The following is a 23457-nucleotide window of genomic DNA, read 5'->3' as shown; positions in this document are numbered from 1 at the left end:
TTCTAAGAGAAGAATTGGTTGCCACGAGGGCATATAATAGATTTGGTCAAGAGAAGGGTAACAAGCTGAAAGCAGGAGGGAAATCCTAGGTCGAGTAAACAGCACATGCAAAGGAGCTGAAAGACGACTGTGGCTGATAATGACAGAGTGAGGGAAAATGTGGATGACACGGAGCTAAAAAGCTAAGTATGGAGCAGACTCTACGGTGCCTGTAGGGGCCTTGTTAAAGGCCTTATCCCAAGAGCTAGAGAAATCTGACAGAGTATATTAAGCAGAAGAGGATGACAGGAGCAAATTCACCCTCTGAAAGGACCATGCTGGGTGCTCTGAAGCGGCAGGATTCTACAGACAGCAAGTAACAAATATATACAAGCAACTAAAGAGCATTATAAAGGGAAAAGCATGTACCTTTGGGTCATTCTGGATAATTAAAAAAGACATTTTACACTTTTACCATTTCCACATATTTCATACCTGTAACTTATACATTTGCGTGTTCTTGTTGATCTCCTTTCAAGTAAGTTTGCTTTGGATTTTTTTGAATCTTTTTTCTTTTCTTCATGATCTTCAGAAAAATCTGGCTCCTGGTTTAAAAATATGGTAACAAACATAGAGGTTATTAGGACAAAAAAAAAAAGATTCTTAGAATGAATAGTTTTCTAATGTCTGTCTAGGCAGCACATGTTAAAGTTCCGAAAAAGTGAGGTGATCCCACCCACCCCCCAACAAAATGGAATGAACATGGCAATGCTAAGTAGAGAGATTCAAAAGAGTACTGGTGATCAAAAGATGAAGCCCTTCTGTATTAAAATTCTTATGTTTCTGTGAATTTATAATTAACTCCTTTAAAACAATCATGATGAAGTTTCTCCACTGATAGATTTTTTAACAAATAATTAAATTGAACACATAGAAGATATTCAGAAGATATGCTGAATCAATGAAATAATGGATTTAGAAAAAGAAAGAAGCATGGTGATGAAGTAACCTGTCTTGGTTAGTTAAGGATGTGATTTAATTAAGCCTGAATGATAGTGTGTACAAAACTAGGAACATTTCCTTATTTCAAATGAAAACCATGTTACATGTACTTTCACTCTTGGGATATCGTTAATTAGAAATTAGACTAATAAATGTAAAACAATATTCCTTCAAAGAAACCAACTGTTAAGAACAGATACTGAGATTTTTAATAAACACCCAGAGCACAGAATTAAAACCCAATCTCCCTAAACTACTCTTTTGTCACTTTACATAAACAACACATAAAGAAGCTAAAAACTAATTACCCCGTATAATACAGTGTTAAAAAATAAAACCACCCTAGAACATAAACCCCATAGGGGTGAGCTATATAAATCTGATTTGAATGTGATAGTACATTTTAGGGCTATCAGCATATATGTAATTTTATTTTACTATTATTATTATTATTTTCTTTAGTAGACTCTATACCCAACGTGGGGCTCAAACCTGCAACCCTGAGATCAAGAGCTGCAAGCTCTACCAACTGAGCCCACCAAGCAGTCCAGCATGTATTTAATTTTAATCATGAGGGAAAATACAGGTGATTTCCTTAAGGTCCTACATTTCCACCTTTTTTTTTTTTTTTAATTTATTTGACAAACAGAGATCACAAGGAGGCAGAGAAGCAGGCAGAGAGAGAGGAGGAAGCAGGATCCCTGCAGAGCAGAGAGCCCAATGCAGGGCTCGATCCCAGGACACTGGGATCATGACCTGAGCTGAAGGCAGAGGCTTTAACCCACTGAGCCACCCAGACGCCCCGACATTTCCACTTTTAATAAAACAGGTATACTATGTATTTAAAACAATTCATATTACATAAAGTGGGTTAAATTTTAGAACAATTATGGCAGTCTCTTCTTCAAAAATAGTACAAACCAGGAACTTACTTGTGGAGGAATGATGTTTTCAATACTGATACCCACATACACCAAACGTTCTTTCCTTTAAGTGAAAAACAAAAATGCATGCAAAATGAGATTTGCTAAAAATAAAATTATTATGAAAACATTACTAACACAGACAATACTAAAATTATGATTTCATGGTAACAGCAGAGGCTAGCTAGGACACAGACATGTTAGCTACTCTCTATGGAGCTTATTGCACTGGTATCTGTGGTAGGCACAAAACTTTCTAAAGGTAAAAACTGTAAAAAGGTGTAACCAAAAATTGTAGTCTTGGAAGTAATCATACTGATGAAATAAAACCTGTGAACTGAAGTAGACAAGGAAAATCCATGAGGAGAGTCATGCTACAGCTCACTGACAAAGTGATTACACAGAAAGTCAACCCCGGACAAACTAGATCTCTGTTCTGCTAGAAGTTTTCATATGCGTCTATACAAAACTATACTCTTGTGGTAATAAGTATCAATACTAAAAAAAGAATTCTACACAATAGGATCATATCAAGGTCCCAGGGAATGATACTAACACCATGCATTTGCAGAGAAGAAAAAAGGCATGCAGCCACATAACGGGCTCTGCACCCTAGTTGCTCCAATGAAGATTATTTTTAGAGCCAGGCAACGCTTCTTCACGCAATGTGGATTTAGAACACTAATGAGATCTCCATAGTTTCTTTCCAAAGAAACAGACCCTTGTTGATTTTAATTCAACAAATTTCACACTAATAAATTACTATACTCAATAGGCTTTTTTTTTCTGGTTCTCCCAAACCTCATCTAATTCACCAAGGACAGATGAGCTCTTATATACAGGCCAGTGTCCATTGAACTGAACAGAAATAATGAGCACTCTTCCTCTCTTTGCTTGTGACATCCCTTAGAGAAGGGCATTACTCATCCAGTTACCTGGGTTCTTCAGAATGCAGCCTTCACTGCCCTAGAAACCCTTGGCTCTGCTAATAAGAATCTTATGGTCTTTTTGAGATGGGTTATAAAGCTATTCAGTCAAAAAGTGGCATGTAAGAAAATGATAAAGTTATTTTAATCAAAAACTGATTAAAAATAGTATAGTTAATGAATTAAAAACCAGGAAAGGCAAGAACAGTAGTAGCTGAAATTAGCAGGGAAGGCTCCATGGATAAGTCAGAACTTGAGTTCTGTTATTAAATATGTTCAACACGTATCTATCCTTACACTAATCAAGGATTTACTGTTGTATCAGCTTCCTCTTTTATATTGCAAAATCTCTACTTTCACTTGATTATTATCTCCCAAACTCAACTGAAAAACATTTGGTTCAAGTCCACCATGATTTGTGTCAGGCTTGGGAATTCCAAGGGCAAATAATACACGGTTCTTATCCTCACAATTATTTAGCAACTGACTGTAGTCCATTATGAAAAGGTATAATGGAAACATGAAAAAGGAATAACTTGTTTGAAAAGCTGAGAAAGTTAAAAAAAAAAAAAGCTGAGAAAGTTGGAGGCTTTAAATAGGTGGTAACAGTTAAGCAGGCTCTTGAAGGTAGGTATGATTACTCATTACAGCATTCTCTTGCTCAGTAATCTTCTAGAAAGATATGTCTTCTGTTCCATATGTCTTCTGTTCACCACCACCTGGCTCAATGATCATACTGGGCCCAGACCTCATCATTAGAAATAACCACACCCTTCCTAAAATTTCAATTTCAGGGAACCTATTTTTTGACGTCTACTCGCTCACTTTCTGGCTCATTCCCTCTGGTACACTGATTTCAACAACTCCCTAACTCCAGTGGGACCTCTATCCATCGACCCTAGCCTCTTTTCACTGTCCATTACTCCCTTGTGTCCTTACTTTCCCCCTTACCTGGCTTAGACTCCATGGTCCATCATTATAAATACTCCTTTGCATATACTTTCAAATTCCTTGTCTCTTTCTCTCCTTCCCTCTGTTACATTACCTGGAAAATTCCAACCCTGATTAAATCCAACTCTCTGCTAGCAAACACTAGTAAAAGAACTCTGGAAGTACAGAACTATTTGAATTCCCAAATAATTTCTGGCACCAAGTTCTGGAAGGGATGTTTACCAACCAGTTGAAGGGACTTCTGAAACATCAAATTTCACAGAGCATCACAGCTCCAGCTCTGTAGTCAGTTTCTGGCCAGTCACTAATTACTGATTGACATATCCTTCTTCTTCACCATACTGTAGAGCCCTTTAAGGTAGAGACCACATAATACACTTCATGTTGATTACATTGCCTGGCATAAAGTGGATGCTCACTAAATGTTGGTTAAATGCTGAATAAATGTATGAACAAAGGGAAAGATGTTCTTGTGCTAGGATATAGAGAGTAACCAAGGCCCTAAGGTTCTAGAATGAGTGCTAGAGAAATTGTTTACAGATTTTAAAAAGGATGAATAAAAATGTTCATTTTTAAAAACAAGTGAAGTCAACTAGAGTTTACAGTTAATATATTATTTACTTTAGAAATATACATATTTTGCTGTTTAGAGCCCCTAGGATTCATATATATCAGGAGCTATTATATTAGGAGCTATAGATAAAGAAAACTTTGTTAACCAGGTTACTGGTAAGAATTAAAAAATAGTAACAGTAATTCAGTTAACTGGCTTTGTGGCAGACTATTCTCTCTGTAATAGTAACTTTGCTCTCCTTTCTGTGATGCAATCTCAAAAAGGATTTCCTGTGTGAACTAAAGCCACAATTATGGATGTCCTCTTAAAGGATGACATTTAAATAAAAAGGATTACCAAAAGGAAAAGGAAAAGCAAATGAGTTAGTAATGGGAGACCAATAGTGTGAATAAGTATTGTGGCATATTTTAACATAAATTTTAAGTACTTCTTATTGCAAGAATATACCCTATAGTGAGGCAATAGTCAAAAAATTTTAACCAGCCTTTCCACAAAACTGCTCATTTCTCAGAAGCGCAGGTAGATTTCAGAAAGAGTAAAGAAAATGCCTAATTTCTTATTATGATTTAATCTGAAGCATCCTTACTTAAACCTTTTCTAGTGTCAAAAATAAAAGCAGGAAAAACTGTGAATATCAAAATTATCCTAATAATTACATGAAAGACTATTATCCAGAGTTTCTAAATACAAAGGTATTTAGACAACTGATTTTTTAATGATTTTTAAATTTTTTATAAACATATATTAGTAGCCCCAGGGTAGACAACTGGTTTTTAAAAATGAACTATTTTTATCTCCTAGTCAACTTTAGAGATTAATTTTGCCTTTAAACCAAATAGCATCCATTATAAACCAGAGAGCTCAAGGTGACTAGTAAGGAAAAAAAACAGGATCTAGAGTCAGAACCCACAGAGTTCACAGTATGGGGGAGTAAAGTGAGTGGATTATCAAATGAGCTAGCTGACTGTTTTAAAGCAAGCTAAACTGGAGGGAGAGGAAGACTACGAGAGGGCAAGTAAAGGTTACAGTAGCAGCAAATGAAGATAGTAAGACCAACCAGGAGACATTGTTCAGATTTTCTCATAATGTGTACAAATGGGCATTAATGGTTAAGCTTCTGAATATTCTCTTTTAACACCTCCACCACTTTATTATGTAAGGTATGCCCGAGTGCAGGCCTCACCAGCTCTCCTAGACCCCAGTGCAACAGTCTCAACTCTAATTCCTTTTTACTGTTACCAGGGCCTCTTTTCTGAGATAAAGAACTGATTATACTTCTCTCTCCTTTGATGGCTCTCTTGCTACCTGTAGAGAATAATTCAAATCCCCTAGTCACAAATGCCAAGCTGTTCATAATCTGGCCTCAATCTGTGTTGACAACTTCATCTCCTACCACTCTCCCCCTCTCATGTTCACACTTCGTCTTTGCTTATATTTGGCTCTTTGCCTGAAATATCCTTCTCTGAATGTCCAGCCCTAAGTTATCTTCCAAGGGCTTGCCTGATAGCCCAAACCTCTACCAGAAACTAAAATGGCCCTCCCAGTGTTCCTGTATTGCTCTGAATATACCATCTGTCTACCTTTCTGTACCACTGGCTGATATGGCTGTACTCTGATAGAGGTGAGTTCCATGTAAGGAGAGCTTCGTCTCACTCACCTTTTCTCTTCAGTCTGGTACACACTGAAGATGTGTTGTTTAGCATTAAATTACTATTGTTTAGCGATAAAATAACTGAAGAAGGTACAAATAAATACAAATAAACATAAACTTATGATCCTGATTTTGAGCCCCCTTTTAAAGACTGGATTCAACTCCAGTCTTACCTCCTCCAAGAAGTCTTCTACAACTGCTTTAAGACTACAGTGCAGTGGTAAATTGAAAAGGGAGGCATTTCTTGTAAGTTATGACTCTTATGACACAGTTCAGCATTTCAATGCTCTTTATTTTCTCGGTGTTAATTCTGCCCAACCAAAGAGATGACATGGGTAACTAGACCAGTTCTTAGAATTTTCTTGTACTCACTACATACTTAGTAAGGTATATATCCTGCACTATATATATATTCAGAGTAGGTTTTGATAAATATTTTAGATCAGGAGTTGGCAAACTTTTCCTGTAAAAGGACAGATAATAAATTAGGCGTGGCAGGTCAAAAGGTTTTTGTTGTAACTACTCAACTTTGCTGCTGTAGTGTTAAAGCAGCAACAGACAATATATAAACAAATGAGAATAGCTGTGTTCCAATAAAACTTTATGGACAACAAAATTGGAATATACAATGTTCATCTGTCATGAAGTAAGATTCTTGTTTTGATTTTTTTCAATCATTTAAAAATGGAAAACAAACATTCCTAGTGGGAATAGAAAAATAAGGAGCATGCCACATTTGACCCACAGCACAGTTTGCCAATAATTACTTTAGATAGATATATTAACCTATACTGCAAGACAGTTTTACTATCAAATTCCCAAGTAAAACATTAACACACACATCACAATATCACAATACCTGCGTTCAGCACGTTCCTTCTTCTTTAAGGCAACATCCAAGTCCTGCAATTGTTCTTCTAATTTCTCACACAGTAGTTTCTGAAAGAGCAAAACACGAGTATTATTTCTTTTCTTTATTTTCTTTTTAAAAGATTTTATTTATTTGACAGACAGAGATTACAAGTAGACAGAGAGGCAGGCACAGAGGGGAAGGGGGAAGCAGGCTCACCGCTGAGCAGAGGGCCCAATGTGGGGCTCGATCCCAAGACCCTGAGATCATGACCTGAGCCGATGGCAGAGGCTTTAACCCACCCCGAGCCACCCAGGTGCCCCTATTTCTTTTCTTTAAAGAAAGCTCTATACCCAGTGGGGTGCCAGCTACCCCTGTGATTATCATTTTTAACACCTTTCCACAAACATTTATCCCTTGCATGCTGGCTCATGGATACCGTGCAATTCTGAGAGCTGAAGAGGGGGTCACACAGTGAATGAACACTGAGAAGGTCTTTGGGTTTAACTACATAAAGAGGTGACTCAGCCTCTACTGAAATGAGGATAAGCACAGTATCTCTGCTGCGGAAACTCCCAGCCTCATCCAGAAATACATTCTATGCCTATGCTGCTGGTGGTAATCAACATTTAAAATAGCATCTGGGGCGCCTGGGTGGCTCAGTGGGTTGAGGCCTCTGCCTTCGGCTCAGGTCGTGATCCCGGGGTCCTGGGATCGGGCCCCATATCGGGCTCTCTGCTTCAGCAGGGAGCCAGCTTCCTGCCCCCACCACCTCTGCCTGCCTCTCTGCCTACCTGTGGTCTCTGTCTGTCAAGTAAATAAATAAAATCTTAAAAAAAAAAAAAAACAGCATCTGGCTCAACATGTTTACATGACAGTCATGAAAAAGTTTTAAGAATCCCACAACATTTTTAAGGGAGAAGGTTCTATGTACAATACAATATAATGATGCCAATCACTACTTTTAAAAAAAGAGAATGGGAAAAAATTATACAACCATGCCACAAGGTGATTGGGTCAAAACAGAGCTGAAGAATATATCTGATAAAGCTATGCTAAGCCAAGGAAGTCCACTTCGATGGGAACTGCAATAAAGCCCATCATTTTTAAAGTGAGAGGAGCTTGGACTTGTGACAGAAGGACCCCTTGAGTTCAGTGGCATAAAAATAGTCTGTTCTTCAGCTTCCAAAGGAAATTCACCTGAATCAAGATATAAGAGAAGTATACTCCATGTTTCTATTCACAGTAGCGTCACAGTGGTACATAATTCATAACACCATCCACAACACTGACAAGGAGGAGGTAGGCAGAAATGAAAAAGAGGATGAAACAAAGGGATAAAGAAACTTATTTCTTCCCTCATATATAATTTTAATTTGGGGCTATTTGTGCCTGTAACAAATGTAAGAAAAAAAATATATCAGAGATTGTAATTTTATAAAAATTAGGTCTTCAAAAAATGCTTTGGTAAGAAAAAAAAAAAGGCCTAAAAGATATTAATAAAAGGTAGTTTTTTTCAATAGTCTCAAGTTTCACAGAATTTTAAACAAAAAGGAAACAGTATATACAAACTGCTTTGAAAATGAAAAACGTTTAGTGGCCGTCAAAAAGTATTATTAATTGGAATATAAAACTGAAAGACTAAAAACAAAGGTGTGCTGGATCTTACGTGTTGGCAAGGGGGGCAGAACCATTCTCCATCTGGGATGATCATCAGAGGAGGGCGAAGGCAGGCAGTGTGGTACCCACTGTCACAAGAGTCACACAGAAGAATCTGAAATAAACCACAGGTTAATGTCAACCTAGTTCTATGACTAAAATTCAGTGACTCTGAAGTTAAAGACATTTCAGTATTTCTTAATACTATACTAAGAAGTACCCTGTATCAGAGTATCCTTATTTGCATAAAACTAAAAAAGCTCTGCTAATTAGGATTTAACACATTTTTTTAAAAAAAGTAAAAAAAAATTTGCAATATGTTAAACTACAAAATTCAGTGAAAAATTAAGTTCTTTTTAAAAAAAAGATTTTATTTATTTACTTTAGAGAGAGAGAGAGAGAGAGAGAAAGAAATAGCAGGAGGAGGGGGAGGGAAATCAAGCAGATTCCATGCTGAGCAGAGCCTGACATGGGGCTTGATCTCACGACTCAGAGATCATGACCCCAGCCAAAATCAACAACCAGATGCTCAAATGACTGAGTCAGCCAGGAGCCCCACAACTTTTTCTTTTTTTCTTTCTTTTAAGATTTTGTTTAATTTTATATATTTTTTAAAGTAGGCTCCCTGCCCAGCATGGAGCCCAATGTGAGGCTTGAACTCACGACCCTGAGATCAAAACCTGAGCTGAGACCAAGAATCAGACAAAACTGACTGAGCCACCCAGGTATCCTAAGATTTTATTTACTTATTTAATTTTTAAAAGATTTTATTTATTTGTCAGAGAAAGAGAGAGATGAAGAGAGCACACAAACAGGGGGAGCAACAGGCAGAGGGAGAAGCAGGCTCCCCGCTGAAACATACATGAGCCTTTTTATCATGAAAATTCAAACACGAAGGGACAAAGGTATGAGGAATGGAGCTATACTTAGGACCATCATGTTCACAAATAAAGGGTAATAATAACTAGACCTAAGTTGTCATTTTATATTATTTAAGATGACCAATTCTCTTAAAATGTACACTCAGAAATGTTTAACTTAAAAAAAAAAACTTATTTTTAAATGATTTTAGATTTACAGGAGAGTTGCAAATATAGTAAAGTTCCCATAAATCTTTTATCCAGCAGGGGCGCCTGGGTGGCTCAGTGGGTTAAGCCTCTGCCTTTGGTCAGGTCATGATTTCAGGGTCCTGGGATCAAGCCCTGCATCAGGCTCTCTGCTCAGCAAGGAGCCTGCTTTCCCCCTCTCTCTCTGCCTATTTCTCTGCCTACTTGTGATTTCTCTCTCTGTCAAATAAATAAAATCTTACAAAAAAATATTTTACCCAGCTTTCATTAATGTTAACATCTTACATAACCATGGGACATTTATCAAAATTAAGAAATTAACATTAGGGGTGCCTGGGTGGCTCAGTAGGTTAATTGTCTGCCTTCAGCTCAAGTCATGATCCTGGGGTCCTGGAACTGAGCCCCATGTTGGGCCCTCTTACTCAGCAGGGGGCCTGATTCTCCCTCTTCCTCTGCTCTTCCCCCTGCCTATGCTCTCTGTCAAATAAATAAATAAAATCTTAAAAAAAAAAAAAGGAAATTAACTTTAGTACATTACTATTAACTGACCAACAGACCTTATTCAGATTTCACCAGCTTCTCACTAGAGCTCTTTTTCTGAATTCAGAATGCAGTCTAGGATATTATACTGCATTTAATCATGTTTCCTCAATCTCCTCCAATAGTAACGGTTGCTTGGTCTTTGTTTTCCATGACTTTGACAGTTTTGAAGAGTACTAGATACTACATGGACTGCCACTCGGTCTGGGTTTGTTTGAGGTCTTTCCTTGATTAGACTGATGTTACGAGTTTTGGAGAATACCACAGAGATGAAGTGCCCTGCTCACTGCATCAAATCTGGGGGTATGTGATATCATCATGACCTATTACTAATAATATTAACCTTGATCACTTGGTTATGGTAGTACCTGTTGGTTTTCATCACTGTGAAGTCACTGCTTTTCACTTTCCATACTTATTCCAGTCTAGCGCACACTCAAGGGGAGGAGAATTAAGCTCCACTTTCTGGAGGATGGAGTAGCAAAGAATTTGGAGGTGTAAGCTAAAACCAACCACAGAAATTAATAAATTTCACCCATTAATTTTAGCACTCATCAGTGCTACATCATTGCTTGTAATGACTGTACTGTGGTGTTCTAATGATGATTACTTACTTCCCTCATGCCTTCTACTATTTGGAATTTTTCTGTAAAGAAATGTCTTTCTCCCCCCATTTGTTTGTTTATTCAGTCACTTCTTTATATCAGAATCAACTAATGAAGATTTATTTTCTTTGGCTTAGAATCTAAAACCATTATTTATTGTTCAACTTCCCCTAGCCACGGCACTTGCTAATTCTTTCAGATTGGCTCCTGTGTCCTTAGGACTCATTTGCATCCTTTTTTTTTTTTTTTAAGGCACTTTTTAACTTTCTGACAGTAAGGGACACTCCAGGTACATCCTGTATTTTCCCTGCCCAAGTCCTTTAATTAGCCATTTCTCCTAGAAGCCCTAGTCCCTTTACTGGAGAATGGTATTTAGAAACCAACATTTGGGGGTTACCTGCATGGCTCAGTCAGTTAAATGTCCAACTCTTGATTTTGGCTCAGGGCATGATCTTGGGGTCGTGGGATCCGAGCCCAAGATCATGGGCTCCCTGCTCAGTGTGGAGTCTGCTTGTCCCTCTCCCCTTGTTCCTCCCCCTGTTCTCTCTCTCTCTCTCAAATAAGTAAATAAATGAAATCCTAAAAAGAAAAAAACAAATAAACATCTGGGTGCTGAGTGCTGTGGTATGAGGCATCACTGCTTCTAGGCTCTCTCAGAAGACAGAGCTATGATATAAATGTGTGTAGAGCAATCCATGTATACACACAGATCTATATTAAAGCAAGCAAGAGTTCGTACCAGTATCTCCAGCTCTAATCCAGTACCACAGGACTCATTCTAGCCTTTGATCTTGCTCATCTGTAACTTCCTTTTTCTGACACTGAGAAAACTGGCTCCAATTGTCCACACTTCATTTATTTGTTCAACTGTAGTATATATGTAAAGCAGTTTCTAAATTGCTAACATGAACCACAGTGGCTGGGGGAATGGGGAGAGGAGGGCAGTGTGATGTGCTCCTGTGTGCAGCAATTTAAAAGTGAAAAGCTGCCTTCCCCCTTCTTACAATGCATCACAATTTGCTGCCACCACCCAGAACTCAATACTAAGTCACACCAGTGTTTTACTTGAGTCATACCACTGACTAGATCACACAGGCATATGTGGACTAACCTAGGCACCTCATTTCATTTATCACATTGTTTGCATGGTAAAATGTAATCTAAATTTCAAATAACAAAATTAAAAGTAAACTTTTGGAATGTAATATATTTAAAAAGTGATGTTTGTCTCTATTTTGCAATAAAGATAAAATTCCGTTAAAATAAATCCTACTGTGTAAGGTTTCCAAACCTTGGCCAATGATCCATTTATTTTGACTAAAACATCTGGAACACCCCACTGAGATCTAGACTCATCAATGAATTTATTGCTTTCTTGCTGTAAGTTCAGCGAGGGCAAGGACCATGTCTTTCTAATTCAGCGTCATTTCTGTACCACTTAACACATCATAGTTGCTTGAGATTTTGATTTATGATTATCTTTAAACACTGGGCATACGGAATCCACCACACTTGGGATCTTGAGTTTCCAATGTCACTCTTTTTTGGCATAGCAGCCAGCAATGGGATTTTTAAGAGCAGTTATTAAAATAACCAAATAAATGAAAAGTCCTGTGTGTGTTTTCCAAGAAGGGTACAACTTTCTCCATCTCTTTAACATCATTTCTGCTCACTTCATTTTACTTCTCTTTTCCTCTCACCCCTTTGCTACTGACATCTACTGCTGCCTCAGTCAAAATGCACACTCTTGGTTTAAAAAGGTATTAGAAATGGAAGGGAAAGAACACAAGTGTTAATTTTTTATTGGAGGGCAGAAAAGACCGTATCTCAAGTCTTCTCATGGCCTTTCTCCACACAAAGATCATTTTTTTAAAAAAGATTTTATTTATTTATTTGATAGACAGAGATCACAAGTAGGCAGAGAGGCAGGCAGAGATCGACGGGGAGGCAGGCTACCTGCTGAGCAGAGAGCCCAACTCGGGGCTTGATCCCAGGACCCTGGGATCATGACCTGAGCCGAAGGCAGAGGCTTTAACCCGATGAGCCACCCAGGCGCCCCTTCACACAAAAATCTTAACCTAACTTTCATAGCCTGATGATCATAAAAATTCTTGGAAGGATCTTCTCAGCACAATTTCAACATCTGTTCTCAGAGCTAATGTCACTGTCTGCTTCTAAGTTTTATCTTTTACTTGAACCCTCTGAAACTATGGGAATAGGATAAACATTACTGATAATTTACTTTCCAGATATGATTTTAACCTTAAGGAAGAGGAAGAACAAGTAAATCACATATAGCTTTAAGACAGCACACCACGGGTGTCGGGAACTGTACTAAGCCAACTTTACATAACTTATTAAAAACAACCCACAGCAGACAGTCTCTCCTCTGCTGTCTTGCCCATCACTCCCTTATGGTTATTCAATAAACTTTTTTCTCCTTTAAAAGACAAACAAATAAAGAAACAAACAGCACTTGAAAGAAGTATGTGGTAGTATTTCCATTTTACAACAAAGTAATTAAGATACTGAGAAGAGAGCAACTGGTAAGTGGCTGAAGTTAAGAGCTGAAACCACGTTGGTCTGGCTCCAATGCTTTTCCTATCACCCCACACTGCTTTTTAAGAAAACGAGCCTTGGAGAACTAGCTCACATGAATTTTCCATATTTTATCGGATTTCGGATTTCGAGAAGTTTCGGCTACATAAAATTCTACCTACAGGGAAGCATCTTTCTTTCTTTCTTTCTTTTTTTTTTTTTAAAGATTTTATTTATTTGACAGACAGAGATCACAAGTAGGCAGAGAGGCAGGCAGAGAGAGAGGGGGGAAGCAGGCTCCCCGCTGAGCAGAGAGCCCAATGAAGGGCTCAATCCCAGGACCCTGAGATCATGACCTCAGCTGAAGGCAGAGGCTTAACCCACCAAGCCACCCAGGCGCCCCTTTATTTTTCTTTCTACTTAGTAGCTGGAAACTGCCTTGAAAGTCACATCTATTCAAAACAGACCAGTTGCCCAGAATTGGGCATAGAGAGAGTGTTTCTTCAATAGCCTCTTTAGAAAGCTCTTATGAAATGCAAAAATTATATAAACAGGTTAGGAACTGAATTTCCTGATTTAGACTACTTTTAAAGAACTTAACTTCCTGGGTAGGTTCCACTGTCAGTATTCTTCTGAAAATATCTGGTCGAGAATTTATCCTCTTCATTTTTTTTGTTTTGTTTTGTTTTTTGTATTGGAACTCCCCATTTTCTAAAGTTTAAAGCCCTACTAGTTACTACTTGACTTAAATGTTACTTTATTTATTTATTTATTTTTAAAAGATTTTATTTATTTATTTGACAGAGAGAGATCACAAGTAGGCAGAGAGGCAGGCAGAGAGAGAGAGAGGGGGGAGCAGGCTCCCCGCTGAGCAGAGAGACCGATGCAGGACTCGATCCCAGGACCCTGAGATCATGACCTGAGCCGAAGGCAGCAGCTTAACCCACTGAGCCACCCAGGTGCCCCTTAAATGTTACTTTAAATGTTAAGTTACTACTTGACTTAAATGTTGTTACAGAAGGTAATAAGGCTTTTAGGCCTTACCTCTTTAAAGTTGGCCCTTCAGAAAAGTCATTATAAATTAAAGGGAAAGAAGAAACATTTAAAGAAAAAGAACAGAATAGAAAAATTTGAATGAATTCATTGATCTATGAGAAGAGGTTAGGAGTGTATCCTTAAGTAGAAGAAATATCTATAAACCAAGTAGAATGAAAACAGAATTGAGTTATTATTGGAGAAATAGAAATTAAAGTTATTTTGTGCAGAAAAGCTGTATAGCATTAAAAAATTTCAAATCATGATCAAACCCAGAAGAAATGGCTACTTCGGGTAACCACAGCATGCCAGTAAGATGAGTATGGTTCATTTAGATCAGGTACATACCAGCTCAGGATGGTTTGGAAGGCCACATTTTTTGCATGGTTCATCATCATCAGCTAGGATGGCTTCTTCGCTTTCCTTTTCTTCCTCTTCCTCTGAAGCTGCAGATGATTTTTCACTGTCTGACCCTTCACTTTCGTCATTGCTAGAGTATTTCCACCTGCCACGTGTTCGAGAACCAGTCCATCGAACTTTGCCTTTGGGTTTTACCTTGTAAAAAATTAAAAATTGGAATAATTTGGTATAATAAGGACAATAAAAAACAAGCTTCTCATTATATACCCATTTTTAGTCAAAATACAAGAAGAAAATGAAAATTATTGTACTTTCACCACAGATATATCTACTATTAAATTTTGCTATATATTTCCAGTATTCTACTTTTGTTGGGGAGAGTTTATAATGAACATTCTATCTTATAAGTATTTTCCTTAGTCATAAAATATATTATTAACATCACTGTAAATGACTGTATAACATGCCATCACACAGCTGTATTTGTCTAATCCTTTACTATGTAGACATTTAGGTAGTTTCCCAGTTTTTCACTTTCATAAAATATGGCTCCTCATAAATATAAACTTTTATAAATCTCTGTGGTTAGGATAAATTCCTTGAAGAGGATTCTGGGTCAAAGGCCACGCACATTTTAAAGGCTCTCTAATAGAGCACTGACTATATTCTCACCTACTGTTATATAAAAGTTTAAATTCCCTTATTAGAGATGAATTTAACATTTTTTAAAATATTTTATTTATTTGAGAGAGACAGAGAGAGAGAGCATGAAGGAGAGAGGTCAGCAGAAGAAGCAGACACCCCGCCGAGCAGGGAGCCCAACGTGGGACTCGATCCTGACACTCCAGGATCATGACCCGAGCCGAAGGCAGTTGCTCAACCAACTGAGCCACCCAGGTGTCCCTGAATTTAAAATTTTTAAGGGTCAGAACTTCAAATAAAAATCCTGACAAATATTAAAATCTATTATTCAGAAAATAAGTTTATAATGTTGTAAACTGTTTTTTACTACCTGGTTTCAGTCTTTTAATTAATATTTCACTTTATTCCTACAGTAAAGTCCCCATCAAAGACCAAAATAATTCTAACAACAGAAGGGGAAATATTTTTAAAGAATTAAAAATCTAATTTCAGGGAACAAAGGATCACTTAAATTAAAAGTAGCACTTTTAATTATAACAAACTCCTATGAACTAGCTATAGATTTGTACTAGATTTTGCTTAGAAGAGTCATAGAAAAAAGAACTCTGGTTTCTAAGACTAATGATTAAATGGGGGAAGACAGACACTCTCGTACATAGTAATGTGAGAGTATATTAATGGGGCCTTTTGGGCAGGGCAATGTGGCAACAGCTATCGAAAGTTAAAATAAACACATGCCCCTTGACCCAGCAATGCCAATTCTAGGAGTCTATTCTAAAGAAATACTCACTTATGTCCAAAAGGATCTTCAATGCAGCATTGCCTGTAATAGTGAAAAATTGGAAACAACCTAAATGTCAATCAATAAGGGAGTGATTAAATAAACTGAGGTACATCCATACTATGGAATACTATGTAGCCATCAATCACCAAAAGGTAGACTACATCTACTGACATGGAAAGAGTTCAGAGACACATTGGTAAGTGAAAAATCCATAGAAAAAATGAACATATTCAATCTATTTTTTAAGTGAATGGGTAAATATTTATGAACATACACATGAATGTATGGAAAAAGAATGGGGAAGAGATGTATCCCAACTGTTAACAGTGTTTATGCAGCATTTTGATTTTTCAATCCTACAGGTTAAATATTACCTGCATAGCTTTTTTTTATAAAGAGAATATATATTTCCACATTGCCTGTAATAGAAAAAAAGTTTAAAAGATGACAAGATTATACAGTCTGAAATTTAATATCTGGGGCTAACTAGTGAGAAAGACATCTCAGATACAGGAAGAAAGATACCTTTTTTTTTTTTAAAGTGCTCTTTATAACTTCTTTTTGGCCAAAATGAAGAGCTACACTTAGGCCAAATTATTTCTAATAAAAATTAAAACTCAGAATAGGAGAAATTTTACCTTGCTTACTTTAGAATTCGTATCCTTCTCCGGTTTTTTCAAGTTTTCTTTTTTGTCTGCTTTCTGCAAAGCTGCTGACTCTTCATCCACTTCATCTTCTCCTTCCCCTCTTTTTTTATCAGCCTTCTGGTCTCTGATCTCAGCCACTTTTGCTGTGGGTCTAGATATTCTTGGAGACCTCCTTAAAGTTCGACCTACATTTGTTTTCTCTTCTTCCTTTTCTGTCTTCTCTTGCTTGGTTTCTGGTTCTAGAACTTGGGGAGGGGAATCTGGCTTCTTCTTCCTACTGGATATCCTAATTGTTAATTTGATGCCCTCTTTCTGCCTTTCAGAGGTTATCTCTGTGTTTTCTGAGGCAGCGGTTTCTTCTTCAGGAACCAGCTTATATTTAAATTTGCTTTTTTGCATAGAACCCTTTGTCTCAGAAGGATCCTCTGTGCCCGAGGTCTGGGCATTGCCCAGATGATCTGTTTCTACCTTGGTGGATTCAGAATCTTTTTTTAGAATTTCTGGGTCTGATTTTTCTAGGGGCTGACCTTCAGCAGAATTTGTGCTCTGACATTTCACCACTTCCTTTTCGGAGGCTAACTTCTCACAGTGGTCAGTCATGTTAGATGGTGCCGAAGTTTCAGCTGCCTCAGGAGAGACTGGCTTTACTGAATCTAGAGTATGCTTTGGAACCTCCTCTGGTATTGGACTCAATCTTTGTGTGTCCTTATCAAGAGAAGTCTTTTTGGACTTCTCTAACTTTTCAAGACATTCTAGAACTTGTGGGCGCTTATCTTTTTTACTTTGGGGAGACTTCTCGTCAACTTTCAGAGTACAAGATTCAGGAGCAGATAATGCAGTTTTCAAAGAGAGATCCTTGGCCATCTCAGGAGTCTCAAGAGAGATTTCCATTTCCGCAGGACCAGTTTCCTCCAATTGCCCTTTTTGATTTTGGGATTCTAAGACTGATATTGAACTGTCTGCATCTTTCTCTACAGGGACCACCTCCTTCTCAAGATCACCTGTTTTCATATTTGGTAGGACAGAATTTAAGGACTCTGCTCCATTTCCCTCAACAATGACACTTCTGTCTTTAGAGGGGCTACAGCTATCTTCTTTTGTATCATAAAATCTTGTCTCCATTTGTTCTGTCTTAAAATATGGAGTTACCTTTTCATCACTAAGTTCTCCATTTACCAGTTGTTTCCCTTCATGACCCAAAATAGTGATTGTAGAGATCCTTTTACAAGTCTCTTCCTCTTGTTTTATTTCATCCTTCAAAAACTCTTTTGTTGGAGTAACTGATTTACACAAAGGTCCTTTGATTGGACTGTCAAAATCATCACTCAGTTTAATTTCTCGTTTTTTCAGTGGTATCTTAGCCTGCTGGTCATTTTTAAGTTTCTCGGTTTCTTCAGTAGACTTCTCAGTGATTTCTTGAGAAGACCTAACATTGCCACCAAACTCTAGCCTCTCTGGCTCTAGTTTCTCCATGCTACCTTTGATATCTTTAGGATCTGCTCTAAATTCCTTTACTTCAACTTTAGTGGGTTTGACATTTTCCTTGAAGGAATCACTTTCTTCTTTGATAATCCTTTTTTCCTCACTTTCTGGCAAAGGTTTTTCTAGCTTGACTATGACCGGCAGTTTGACAAGTTCCTTTTCATCTTCTTTTTCTATTTTCACAGTAGCCTCTTCTAGAGCACTGGGTATAGAACAGTTTTCTGAATCTACTGGCTGCTCTTCATTTTTCATCTTTTCATTTTCCTTCTGTTCCTCTAAAAATCAGAAAAAAATTTACATAAATTGAATCACTCAAGATTATAAAATATAAAAAGGTAAATGTAATAGATATTCCCATTTGAAATTTCCCTCTTAAAAGAAGTCTCCTGTTAATGGACATCTGACCAAAAAAGAAACATAAAGCAAAAAACAAAATACCCCAAATCTGACAGTGAAGGAAATTACCAAACCTGAAGCAAAGCTTCTAAATATTAAAAAAAAACGCTTATTCAGAAAGATTCATGTTTCTGCTTTATACTTTTAGCTTCAGTGTTCTCAATGGAATGCAAATGTTTATACAGTTCAAATAATTTATTCAAGCTCCAGTGATGGCTCAAAAATGTGAACTAAAAATACTACATAAAACATTTCCAAAAGACCATATTTGTTTTAAAAACTGACAAATGTTCTTTCTCGTAAGTCACTGAGTGCTTCATTTCATTGAGGTAACGTGAGCATGGCAGTGGAAAAATGTTTGTTTTATGCTTTACACAGATTATAAAAGTAACATAATTCTATACAGAGAATTCTATACAACAAATGAGACATCTGCCCACAAAGAGAGTAAAAGGTCCATAATCCTAATGCCCAGAGGCAACCACTATTACTATTTTAGGTTACTTTGTTCTAGTCTTGTATATTTTTGACAAAGTTTCAGGATCACGGTACCCCATTTTTTCACTGAAACACTATCACTTTCTTATGATATTTAATGCCTATAAGATATCAGACTTATATAGCAATCCTCAATGTGGCTATATTACAATTTACTTTATCAAATGTCATTAGTGAACATTTCAGAAGTTATTATGTTACCAACTATATATGTTTATCGTCAGTTCCTCTTTTTACCTTAATTGGCTACATATTTCCAACTTTTGTGGAGTACCTAATAGTGCAAAAAACATTGGTAAATAGCATCATCTTTGTGAATTTCTTTTGCATTTAAAAAAATAAATTGTTTCATTTTAAGTAGGCTCCATGCTCAGCGTGGAGCCCAATGTGGGGCCTGAACTCACAATCCTGAGATCAAGACCCGAACTGAGATGGAGAGTTGCATGTCTAACCAACCGAGCCACTTAGGTGTCCCAAGAGCATTTCTTTGAATGGGATTACACAGATTGCACAGACAATGTAAACCAGTGCTCAGAGAATCTGAGCAGAATGTTTTCACAGAATTCATTAAATACTAAATTTACCTCTATTTCCCATCACTTCACCCTATTCTAACAACTGAAAAAACTCAGCTCTAAATGTTGTTTTACCAAAGTAGTAATTTTTACAAAAAATTTTGCACACATTATGCCAAATTGATAAACCAGAGTTACAATGTATTTTGGAGGTACAAAACGGAGTCAAATCAAAGGGAGATGAACTAGAACATGTTTTTGAAAGTAAGAATGCAGTATCTTTAACAGAGTATTTAAATTACAAATCACTACTTCTTTTACTTAAGTCATGTTGCGAATACACCGTCCAAGGACCACTAAACACCATTCAGAACCTGAAACAAAGGTCAGTATGGCTTTTCCCTCTTTACATTGTCAATGATTTCATATATGCATGCCAAAAGGAAATTAAAGACATGACAGTAATGATTTAATCTGTGTGCCTTTTGCTATCCACTGAAAAAGCAGCCTTAGTAAATTCCTGATTATTGAGACTGGTTAGCATATCAGGAAATCTAATTAAATGAACATCTTGGTTAAGAAAAAGTAACTTTAACCTAATACTAAGGGTTTACTAAACACAATTTAATAATTCTTCTATATGTTTTGGTTCAGAAAACAACTCAGGACCTCACTATGGTTCTGACCTGAGGTAAGACGACACTGTTTTCATTTGGCAATGGTGAATGAGAAAGATCTCTTCAGTGATTTGAACTGATTCCAATTTGGTAACAACATGGCAAAATAAAATTGAGGAATAACATTAGGTTCAAGGCTCCTAGGTTCATGAATCCTAATTCACCTAGTGGGGAATTCAGCATATATATCAAACTCTCTGATCCTCACTTCTTCAACTACAAATAAAGCAGCTGGAGTAAGGAACTGAAAATTATATGTCACTGGCCTATATTTCTCCTAACCCCAAAATGTTAAATCCTTGGGATTTTTGTGTTTGGCTCAATTCCCTTCAGATGTGAGAACATTTATTTCTCTAGCTCCACTAGCTTACATAGATATGTCGCTAAAACCGCAAAGAAAACAAAACCATGACAGAAAATGAGCCTTCAAGCACAACCATAACTGGTAAAAAGATCATTCAGGTACATAAGCATCCTTAAAAACAAACTGTAAAAGAAATGCAAATGAGTTAAAGAGACGTAAAATTTGAAGAAACAAAACTTAAGGTAAAAAACTCTCTTCAGGGGCGCCTGGGTGGCTCAGTGGGTTAAGCCTCTGCCTTCAGCTCAGGTCATGGTCTCAGGGTCCTGGGATCGAGCCCCGCATCAGGCTCTCTGCTCAGCGGGGAGCCTGCTTCCCTTCCTCTCTCTCTCTGCCTGCCTCTCTGCCTACTTGTGATCTCTCTCTGTCAAATAAATAAATAAAATCTTTAAAAAAAAAAAAAAAACTCTCTTCAAAACTTACAATGGAGCAGCAACACTGCTTGGCAAACTTGAGGCAATTCAAGAGAAGTATTATCTACAGTAGGTTTTTAAAGCAGATTCATCCATTTATGCAACAAATATTTACAAATCACCTATTATGGGCTTTCCCAACCAGCCCAACCATAATCACTATGGAATAAAACAGTGGACGTCCTATAAAAGTTAACTGTAAAAGACACTGCTAGGCATCTGTCCAGTACAGACATACCTCTTTTTATTGGCCTTCACTTTATAGTGCTTGCAGATACTGCATTTTGTTCAAACTGAAAGTTTTTGGCAACCTCGCATCCAGCAAGTCTTTTGGCACCATTTTTCTATAATCATTTGCTCACTTCACGTCAGTCACATTTTGGTAATTTTCACAATATTTCAAGCTTTTTCATTTGTTATCGTGATCTGTGATCAGTGATCATTTGTTGTTACTATTACAATTGCTTTGGGGCTCCACGAACCACATCCTTTTAAAACGGTCAACTTAGTTGATAAGTGTGTATGTTCTGACTGCTCCACCAACTGACCATCCATCCCCCAATCTCTCCTTCTCCTTGGACCTTCCTATTCCCGGAGACACAACAATACCTAAATCAGTCCAGCTAATAACCTTACAACAGCCATTAAGTACTCCAGCAAAAGGAAAAGTCATACATCTCTAAAATTAAATCAAAAGTTAGAAATGATTAAGCTTAGTAGGGCATGTCAAAAGCCCAAACAGGTGAACAATCAGGCCCCTTACACCAAATAGTTGGCCAATTTGTGAATTCCAAAGAAAAGTATTTGAAAGAAATTTAAAAAGTGCCAATCCAAGGGCGCCTGGGTGGCTCAGTGGGTTAAGCCTCTGCCTTCGACTCAGGTCATGATCTCGGGGTTCTGGGATCGAGTCCCGCATCGGGCTCTCTGCTCAGCAGGGAGCCTGCTTCCCCCCTCTTTCTCTGCCTGCCTCTCTGCCTACTTGTGACTTCTCTATGTCAATAAATAAATAAAATCTTAAAAAAAAAGTGCCAATCCAGTACGCATGAATGATTTAAAAAAAAAAAAAAAAGAACAGTCTCATTGCTGATATGTAGAAAGTTTTAATGGTGTAGATAGAAGTTGGAAACCAGCCACAATATTCCCTTAACCCGAAGCCTAATCCATAGCAAGGCCCTAACCTTGCTTCCATTCCATAAAGGGTGAGAGAGAGTAAAGCGCAGAAGAAAACCTTAGAGCTAACAGAGGCTGGTTTCTGGGGGTTTAAAGAAAGCAGCTATGGAGCATAACACAGAAGTGCAAGGCGAAGCCACGAGTGCTGATGCAGAAGCTGGAGCAAGTTATCCAGAAGACACTGCTAGACAATTCATGAAGGTGGCTACGCCAAACAACAGATTTTCAATGCAGATCAAACAGACCTTCTAATGGAAAAAAACACTATCCAGGACTTCCACAGCTGGAAAGAAGTCAATGACAGGTTTCAAAGCTTCAAAGGACAGGCTGACTCTCGGTAGGGGTTAATATAGCTGATAACTTGAAGCTGAAGTCAATGCTCATCCACCATTCTGAGAATCCTAAGGCACTTAAGAATTATGCTAAATCTACTGTGCCTATGCTCCGAAAGTGGAACAACAAAGCCTGGAAGACGGAAGGTCTATTTACATCAGGGCTTCCTGAATATTTTAAGCCCATTATTGAGACCAACTACTCATAAGAAAAGATTCCTTTCAAAATACTGCTACTTGTGACAATGTACCTGGTCACTCCAGAGCTCTGATGGGAGATGGACAACGAGATGGATGTTGTTTTCATGCTTGTTTATACAACATCCATTCTGTAGCCCATGGATCAAGGCGTCATTTCCAGTTTCAAGTCATTATTTAAGAAAAACATTTCAGAAGGCTATAGCTGCCATAGACACTGTTTGCTCTGATGGATGTAACCAAAGAAAACTGAAAACCTTCTGAGAAGGATTTACTATTCTAGATGCCATGAAGAACATCTATGACTCACAGGAAAAAGTCAAAATATCAACAAGAACAGCAGTGTGGAAGAAGCTGATCCCAGGCCTCAGGGATGATCTCATGGGGTTTAAGACTTCAGGGCAGGCGACAACTGCAGATGTGGCGGAAACAGCACGAGAACTAGAATTACAAGTGGAGCCTGAAGACAGGACTGAACTACTGTAATCTCATGATAAAACTTGAACAGATGAGGAGTGGCTTCTTATGGATGAGCAAAGAATGTGGTTTCTTGAGAAGGATTCTACTCCTGGTGAAGATGCTGTGAAGATGATTGAAATGACACAAAGGTTTTAGAATATGACATAAACTTAGTTGATAAAGCAGTGGTAGGGTTTAAGACGATTGATTCCAATTTTGTGAA

The 23457-nt window shown here is 37.6% G+C and overlaps 1 protein-coding gene across 3 annotated transcripts in view; it reads right to left on the bottom strand.

Moving 5' to 3' along the window:
- RSF1 (remodeling and spacing factor 1) overlaps positions 1–23457 on the bottom strand; it is a 156716-nt gene that overhangs the window by 14955 nt on the left and 118304 nt on the right. For 2 of the 3 annotated variants that reach the window (XM_032852987.1, XM_032852989.1), the window contains 6 exons: positions 16725–18490; positions 14649–14855; positions 8526–8630; positions 6866–6945; positions 1914–1968; positions 475–584 (listed from right to left, as the gene is read on the bottom strand). In XM_032852987.1, the coding sequence (XP_032708878.1) occupies positions 475–584; positions 1914–1968; positions 6866–6945; positions 8526–8630; positions 14649–14855; positions 16725–18490 (2323 nt within the window). The remainder of the gene's footprint in view (positions 1–474; positions 585–1913; positions 1969–6865; positions 6946–8525; positions 8631–14648; positions 14856–16724; positions 18491–23457) is intronic. The other variant, XM_032852988.1, reaches the window with a different exon arrangement.

Source organism: Lontra canadensis, unplaced genomic scaffold (genome assembly GCF_010015895.1).
Source record: "Lontra canadensis isolate GAN:19392208 unplaced genomic scaffold, GSC_riverotter_1.0 scaffold7, whole genome shotgun sequence".
Taxonomy (NCBI): Eukaryota; Metazoa; Chordata; class Mammalia; order Carnivora; family Mustelidae; genus Lontra; species Lontra canadensis.
This window is presented reverse-complemented; position numbering and strand designations above follow the sequence as displayed.